The sequence below is a fragment of the Patiria miniata genome, unplaced genomic scaffold (genome assembly GCF_015706575.1).
Source record: "Patiria miniata isolate m_02_andy unplaced genomic scaffold, ASM1570657v1 HiC_scaffold_23, whole genome shotgun sequence".
NCBI classification, from domain to species: domain Eukaryota; kingdom Metazoa; phylum Echinodermata; class Asteroidea; order Valvatida; family Asterinidae; genus Patiria; species Patiria miniata.
In genome coordinates, this window is record NW_024037062.1 from 3,077,583 (window position 1) to 3,086,685 (window position 9,103).

Consider the following 9,103-nt stretch of genomic DNA (forward strand, 5'->3'; position numbering starts at 1 on the left):
ACGTATTTAGTGGACGGCCCAGCCGACGGCAAAACGGCTGAGGAACGAGTGAGGGATATGAAGAGATGTCGGAAGGTCGGAGATGTTCCTCCTGTCTACCCGAATGGCTGGATGTCTATCCTGATGTCGTCTGAATTGAAGAAGAAGGAGCACAAATTCGTGTCCGTTGCTGGTAGGTCCACTTTAAAAAACTACTTTTATTGGCTTTTTAATATAGTTACGGAGAAATGTTGAAAATGAATAATCAGTTGATGTGTGTGGCGACTGGCGAAGTTTGCTTTATAATTAAGTCACTTTATAATGGTAAACTTTATAATCAGCTTAGAACAAATTGAGTGGGAGAGATGCACATTGATGACGTCACCAGACCCAGACCGGAGTTTACAATAAAAAAATACCTTTAAATTTACAAAATTGTTAAATTTTAAAGGTAATAGTTTCAAGGTTTAAATTGGTGGTTATGTCGTCACGATGACGTCATCGAATATCAGATTTACAAGCAAACCAAAGATTTTTATTTTATTTCTTTCTGGTAATGAAACCAAGGATCCCTCAAAAGTGCCCTAGGCACTGTAGCCCGAAAGCCTGAAGAAACCTGTGAAGAAGACAATGAGAAGAAATTACAGTTTTAGAGGTGGGAGGAAAACCCCAGAAGAATATCCTGGGGAAAATCCACGGAATCAGGTAGGGACTGAAAACACAATCCACATATTGGCCCGGGCGGGATTCGAACACGGGTCACAGCGGTGGAAAAGATTTAAAGATTTAATCAATCTAAAATCAACTTTAAGAGATCTGATTTTGCTTTTTACTGGAATTGATTGAATAATTCAGGGTCTTAATTTTTGATATAAATTTTTGTTAAAATCACGTGAACCTTCTTTCCATTTGAAATCGGAAGTGCCTTGTAATTTGCAATTGGTAACAAATGTGAACTTCTTTCAACGATGTTAGTTTACGGCAAGGTTGGGCTTTTAATGCAGAACAGCCCTATTTTCTGTTCTCAAAGCTATCTAAGTTCTGTTGTCTAAGTTGAAATATATGGGGATTCACCCCACACAACCAAGTGATTCCAGAACGTCAAGCAAGGTATACACTTTTCATTATTATTGGCCATTTAAGTACCGGCTCCCTCTCATTTTCTAGGTAAGAACTTGGTGGTATTCCGAGGAGAAAGTGGGCGGCCCTACGTCGTTGACGCCTACTGTGCTCATCTAGGCGCCAATCTGGCCATAGGTGGCTCAGTGCACGGTGAATGCATCGAATGTCCCTTCCATGGCTGGAGATACCGGGGAGAAGACGGCAAGTGCGTCCATATTGGATACGCGGAAAAAGGTGCATATTAACATGCCTATGTTTTTATCACAATTCACAATGGTTTCAGTCTGAAAATAACTATGTAAGGGCGAAACACTGTGCGAAGATTTAGGAGTTTTATTCAAGGGTAATCATCAAACACGCTGTGAGATTGTTTTTCCTTGCATATCATTTTTTAAATGGCGGGAATTGTATGATGGACAACTGAGATAAAACATTTCTGAAATGTGTCTTCTTTTCTTTCAAATACAATCGGAAATTCTTCGAAGGATTTGACCTGAATTAATACTTTCTTCAAAATTTAATTGAACAATTTTGGTATTTATCGTAGTTTTTTTTTTCCACGTTGACTGGCAGCTAACCGAACAAAATACTTCAGTAATTTTTTTTTTAAAGAATTTATCTCATGGCGATGCTTATCATGTTTGTATATCCAAATTTAACTCCATTGATTTCTAAACATAGAACGGGTCAAATTAGGAATTTGGCTGCATAAAGCGACTTTGGACCACATGTAGATTGGTATGAATTGCGACACATCTTTGTTGAAGGGTATCTCAGGTCGGGTTGTGGGCCCCGTTGAGTGGGTGAGTCGATTGGAGTGGGTTGGGTTGGGTTGTGTTGGATTGAATTGGATTGGATTGGATTGGGATGGGTTGTGTGGGTTGGGTTGGGTTGGGTTGGGTTGGATTGGATTGGAATGGATTGGGACGGGTTGGGTCGGATTGGGTTGGGTTGGGTTGGAATGGGTTGGCTTGGGTTGGGTTGGGTTTGATTTTGTTGGCTTGAATTGGGCTGAATTAGATTGGGTTGGTTTGGGTTGGGTTGTGTTGGGTTGTGTTGGGCTCGATTGGATTGGGTTGGCTTTGGTTAAGTTGTGTTGGATTGGATTGGGTTGGGTTGGGCTGGATTGGATTAGGTTGGGTTGGGTTATGTTGGATTGGATTGGGTTGTGTTGGATTGGCCTGATTTTTTTTGGCATTCAATAGGGGACGTTAAACAATAGAGGACAATAGTGGAGTATTGTTTGTGCTAGCATGAGTAGCCCGAAATATGACAGTATCTATTTTTCACAAAATTAGCTTTAAAAAGTACAATCTTTTTAGCTGGACGGTGCAAATACCAGCTGTGCCACTTTAGACCGCCATTTTCGGATGTCGAAAGGTATACTATAACAGAAAATAATATGAAGATCAATCATAAAATGTTGCGAATAAATGGCCATGTCCCAAGGACAGAGTTTAGTTGGGGATGTCTGATTTGGTTTGGGAGGGAGTGGCTGTGTTAGGTCGGATGAGATAGGTTTGCGTTGGGTTAATGGGCTGCAATGGTGTAGATCCGTGTCTGCAAGTGGGTGGATGGGGGATGATTAAAATTCTTAAATTGCCCGGCCGTGGAACTTCCACATTACATTGAAGAAGGCACTGTTTATGATACAGATGTTCACCTTCATTGCGTGCTTACGCGCCTTAATCTTACGTGAAAACGGCGCATTTTAAACTTTTATATTATTTTTTTCTCTCCATTTTTCAGTGCTATTTAATAAAAAAATGACTATTGGAAAGTTCGAAGAAATACCTTAATAGCCGTATTCTGTGCTTCTCGCCAAAAAAAAAGGCCTGTGCCTAACCTGGCATACTTTTTCAAGCTGTGTTAAACTACATAAAACCTGCCGAAATGACATCACACTGACACATCAGTAAACGTGCTATCAAATCCCAACAGTACCCGACTTTGTGAAGATTCCCACCTACCAGTCCTGCGAAGTCAATCACAGAATCTGGCTGTGGTACCATGCTGAAGGCAAGGAGCCCGACTGGCAAGTCCCGGAGCTCGAAGATATCAATAATGGAAAGCTTCACCCTGTTGGCTTCACGGTTTGCGAACTCGACAGCCATAACGAGGTAAGTCCTTCACTTCATGGACAACAAGACATTGGTAACAGCTTTAACTTCAGCGTTATGTCTTTTGGAAAAACGGATAACATAATGCTCTAATAAGTCGATGTCACTGCTGGTAAATCAACACCTTAGGTGCATTATATTGATATACATCACACTGTTTATTTATATTTTCTTGTAAGTCAAAAAGGCTTGATAGCACTTTCAACTACAGTCATGCATTTTGGGGTCTATTTTTTACTTTCTCTTCATCAGGACACCCCTGAAAACGGAGCTGATGTCGCCCATCTAGATTACCTTCACGGGCCGTGAGTTCATTAAGGAAAGAGATTATCCGATTTTTGCCACCACTTTTTTTTCACCAGACACCCCGCTCCGTAAAATCAAATGGTTGTGGTGGTGGTGGTGGTAAGGGGGGGGGGGGGGGGGGGGGGGGAGGGGCCACCATCTTCCAGGGGGGCTTTGTTCAAAACATTGTCATGGTGAATGTTAGACAGTAACTATAACGGCTCTCGCAAAAAGAAAAGGTTGGTGACAAATACGCAAAAAAATCGCGGAAAAGGGGACTCATTTTCTTCCAGCTAATCATGGTAACTCATACGGCTGTGCTTTTTTCAGGATATCAATTTCCAGTGGGGGGGGGGGGACGGGGGTGTCAACTTTGTATGGGGGCGTGCGCCTCCCCCCCCCCCCCCCCCAAACCCCCCCCCCCCCCCCCCCCCCGTGGCTTAATTCGCCGCTGCTTTACATGCCTTCGGCTCGGCCACGCTGTAGCCTCGTCTGCATCCGCAATTCAGCTTCTCAGCTGCGAGTAAGGACGCTTAGCCCTTACCCCACCCAAAACATTGATGAATACCCTTTAAAAACAATGAACGAAAAGTTTCAAAGGAAAACAGTGAAAAAAAGCATCATTCTCATTGCAGAAAAAAAGCTACTTGATTAATTGCTCATTACAAAACCAAATCTGGCAGTAAAAATAATACTTTAATCTTAACTCATTTAGTTTGTTAAAATCTCATTTGAAATTGAATGCATGTGTGTAAATCTCTGGTACTGACACCGAACTGCGCAGAGCTTCAAAATGGCATTCCGTGGAAATAGCTGTAAACATGGCTTTAGTAATACATACATAACCATTGGGAGCATGTTTAATTTCAATGATTTTTTTTCACATGAGTTCTTATGTTCTTTTAATACATAATCTCATGGTTATATCAAACTTGATTGCTTGTGTAAAAAAAAACCCATTAGTCAAGGTTTATTTCTTATTGAGTCATCCCGGAATTCTTCTATTCGCTGGCATGGCCCCTACCATGTACCGCCTTATCCAAAGGCGCTTGTGACCGCTAATCCCTTTCACGAAAACTTGTTCAGGAAACGCAGTTTAATATAGTTCACAAAACACTGAATGTTCAAGGGCGTATATAGCAAGGTCATTTTGATTGGGGGTTGGATGTAAAAAGGGCACTCGCTATATCATCCGTCCTGAAAGGAAGACAGGGTTTTCTCACTGATATCAGACATTTTCCATGTTAGCAAATTTGCTAACTTTAGTGTTCCAAGACAATATCGCCGTCTGATTGTAGTCTAGGCACCAGTTGTTAAAGAGGAGCCAAACGGACTATGCAACGATAGCACAAGGATCTGGTTACCATTGTCTTTGGATAGAGGCGGATGGAGCAAGCGAAGTTGAGAGGCCTCGCTCCTGTGACAAAACTTCCAAAACTTAAAACGTAATTTCCATTTAGATTTTTGTAAACTAAATTTCCTGTTTCCCTTTCCCTGACAGGAGGGCTTTCGTTGGTCAGGCCCACTTTACCGACGTCAGCTGGGAGCCACACCCTACCGATAAGCATGTGGCTTTACTTCGTATGTCCACCGAACCCCCGTATTTTTATAATCTGTTCAACCTGCCGGCAAACACCTTCCATATCGAGCAGGTATGAGTAGAGAACTTTCCCACATCAGGCTCATTGTAAAACCAATCCTGATGTTCGGAATATAAATTTTATAAAAACAAAAATATAAAAGGGGGATACTAGGACCTGTAAGCTGCTGTACAATATAAGCCAAATGTCGACATCCACGTAAGACGAATCGATAGAAACAAGGACGAATCAATATGCCATATTCGTGAATTAAACTGGACCCAAAATGTTATCCGTTTGTGTACATATTTACATTTTTATTGGAACTTGTGGAACGAACTGTGTGATTATTATACAGGGTAATTAATTGGAAACAGGCATAAAATGCTGTTTCGCATTTTGATGGATCATAACAGATAGGACCCTGCTTCGCCCATTTCCACATGGACAGTCCCATGCTGGGTGAGCTACAATTGGTCTTAACCGTCACGCCTGTTGGACCCATGCGACAGAGGATTGTGACCACTGGGTATACCCGGAGAGGACCCATCTCATTCTACATTGGCAAGAAGGCCTTGTATGAACAGTTCTACCAGGTAAGAATTCCGCCTTCCCCTCCCAATTAGCCGCGCCTATGGCCACTCCTCCTCCTCAGCCATGTCAGCCCGTACTGTCATTCACTTCCCGTAGGCCTGCTGTCGTATCTGCCCTTCCACTTGATCACCACAGTACACACGCAGGTCATCACTGCGTCTCATTTTGGCGAGAAGATCATTGGCCCATTGGTATGTGTTCCTTTAGGACCAGCATTGTGGAGCCACATTGATCCACTCTCGCTTCGTGTTGTACAAGTCAAATGAATCAAGAGCCGCAGAGTAAAAAACAAATGATGAAATCAACCTAGGATATACAGGGTGATTAAAAAAAAGAAACCCAAATGTCGGGACCATTTTTGTAGTGAAGTTCTGCATGTAGCACTTTCAAAATCTAGGGTATGAAAGCCAAATTCATAAGCTTTCGTTTAGTACAAGAATCAATCAAATCACTTATGTACTTTTTAAGTTAAGGAGTTTTAAACACAATCGCCGTTTTAAGGTTCTGTCCACGGATCACAAACAAGTTCAGTGTTCTCTCAGCAACACGAAAACAATAAAGGATGTGTGTGAATTGGCGTTTTGCTGAAAGAACACACACCTTTTGTGTGATCCGTGGCCAGAACTTTAAAACGGTGGTTGCGTTTAAAACTCCTTAACTTGAAAAGTACATGTGATTTGAATGATTCTTGTACTAAAAGAAAGCTTATGAATGGGGCGTTCATATCCTTGATTTTGAAAGTACAACATGCAGAACTTCAGTAAACAATTGTCCCGACATTTGGGTTTCTGTTTTTTGACTCACCCTGTACTCCAAAATATCTAAGAAACAAGTTCCCAGCATGAATTGAATCAGATACATGTACTTGCATTATTAAGACTAATTAAACATGGTCCAGGCCGGACCTCATAGCGAACGGGCTACCCTTCCTACCTCTACACCGGCCTGCTTTATCCTGCTGCCTGTTAATCTGCCCAAACAAGCCTTGCTTCACCATCCCCACTACATGTTCGCCAGTCGCGATGCCTTCCCCATTATATAGACTGCCTGCCTCGAAATTAATAGTAATATGATTTCCTCTACTAGATTTGGGGTGACCTTCCGGTGTGGGCCAACAAGAGGTACGTTCGTAACCCCCCGTTTGTGAAGGAGGATCATCTGATAGCGAAACATCGCCGATTCTTCGCCCAGTTCTACTCTGAGAACAGCCCCAAGTACGACCCGAAAGAGGAATCTATGGATTGGTAAAATTACCGTCTAAGGTTAAAAAGAGAGTACATGTGTATCTCAAAGCTGTCACTTTTAATATTTTGGCTTGGCGATCTACGAGTAAAGGCTTAAGACTAGAATTTTGCGCTTTCTTTTTTAATTCATATGCAAAGAACATTCATGTAATTGCTGTAATAAAAGGAATTATTTAAGTGTTGTTATTGTCATACGATTTGTTACGTTAGCGTATAATTGCTTCATTATAATGTGCTATACGCTTTAGAAAGCAACCACATAATTAATGTTTTACAAACAAGGATGACGAGGCGTTGAGTTAAAATAGATATATCTTTTTTAGAATGTAATTACTGTTTCGCTCGGAAATCAAAACGAATTGGTCTAGGTGAGCGTAGATAAACATTAAAAACGTTTGACTCAATTTTAACGCGAAGGGGCCGGGAATGTCTTAAACAAATATTTAGGGGAATGTTTACCTGAATACCATTTTGAAACGTTTTGAAACGATTACATTGCTGTATGTTTGTGAACCCTACCCACAAGTATGACAGAATTGAATTGAAGAAAATAATTTGTTTGAACGTACTCCCGAAATTTCCTGTAATCGTAGAAAAATTCCCAGTTTCACCCGAGGGCTAATTCATTGAAAACTTTTTTGATAACTACCTTTGTTTTCTGATAAACACGTTGTGTGACATGAATAAATAATCCACCAGTAGAAATTTAAGTAAAGATGCACTTAGAATGCAGTAGTTACAACCTCGATCCAGCTCTTCGTGAGAGGCATCATATAGGAAATAACGTTCTTGTACCTTTAGGGGGATGAGGTGGGCATGCGCAAGTACAAAACACTAAGACGACCATGAATTATACGACGGATTATATTATCATTTACTCAATTGCTGGAGTTCGATGGTCCCAAAGACACGGGATCCTATTCAAGATCGTTTAATGTAGCTTGAAACTTGCAAAATTATTTGAGCATTGTAGCCTATTTGATCCCCCAAATCATGAGGAAAAATCGTGTATACAGAGAAACAAATAATGAGTATCATCAGCATGCTTTTTTATTAACAAAAACGTGTTAATATTTTCATCATCTGCTTGCTTTTTATATAGTTTGCTTTAAGTAGCCTATACTTCTATATTTGTACTGTAAACAGGTTCTTATCGGTAATTTAGGTACAACGTTGTGAGTAGCGGCGTAGACGGTGGCGTGGCATGGGGGCACGCTCCCTCTAAACAATCTGGAAATGTGTATCACCATGGTTAATGGTTTAACAGAAAGTGGGCGCCCCCACATAACATCCAGTCCCCTACCCCCACTTCCCCGTGTGAGAATTACCCTGGCTACGCCGCTGGCTTTGAGTTTACACTTGAAATATTTCGACAGATTTTCGCCAATCTCTGCCAGATCATAATTATAAGTAGTTGTGTTTTGTACAAGGCATGCTGCGAATAAAACTGACAAAAGAGGGATGAATTAGATCACAACAAAATAACTCCTCATGTAAAGGTATCATTAGCCGTTATAGTAAATCAACTTAGCGGAAATCCTTAACAGATGACATGTTGCAGTTTAGGTCGTGTCTATGATGTTGTTTGCGTTACAACTAAGCATTCGTTACAAGCGTTTTTTTTAATAAAACAACTTCATTTCCTGCTACAAATTTTGTCATAATTTTAACATCTTTCAAATAGACCTTTTGCAACCGCTTGAACGTTTTAAATAATTTTACGATGCTTAATAATTTTACGATGCTTAAATCGCTACAGTGTGATATTCCTCGACGAGCAAGTTATTGTGAAGATACACCTTGCCCAACCTATTGCATATCCTTAATCTACATGAAATGAAAATTCATTCGAATAAATCGTATTTAGATAGTGTACGTCTTGTTTGATTTGCTTTATTTCTTTATTAAAGATGTGAACTATATTAAGTAACGGCGCTTATATTGTTTTCGCTGATTACACGCTATAATATGGCGTGCAGGAGAAGTAGCTATTGATCTTGTCAAAAAAGGGGCTAAGGTTTCGTTCAGGTTATGAAAGAGATGAACAGTGTTTAATGAGCACTGCAAAAAATTGGTCCTCATGTTATACAGCAACGTGTTGGTCTCCATAAGTCGTGAAGTCGCACATAAATCACCCCAAAAAGGTGAGAGCTGATTGCATGGTCAAACACAACTGAAT

General features: G+C 40.8%; 1 protein-coding gene across 1 annotated transcript; it reads left to right on the plus strand.

Annotated features, from left to right (window-relative positions):
* Positions 1-8,754, plus strand: LOC119731377 (cholesterol 7-desaturase-like; the record flags this gene model as incomplete). Its single annotated transcript, XM_038204552.1, has 7 exons — positions 1-172; positions 1,147-1,335; positions 3,043-3,221; positions 3,474-3,526; positions 5,008-5,158; positions 5,503-5,682; positions 6,767-8,754. Coding segments are annotated over 7 exons (1,086 nt in total), but the record flags the coding sequence as incomplete, so codon positions are not given.
* Between the last annotated feature and the right edge of the window lie 349 nt (positions 8,755-9,103).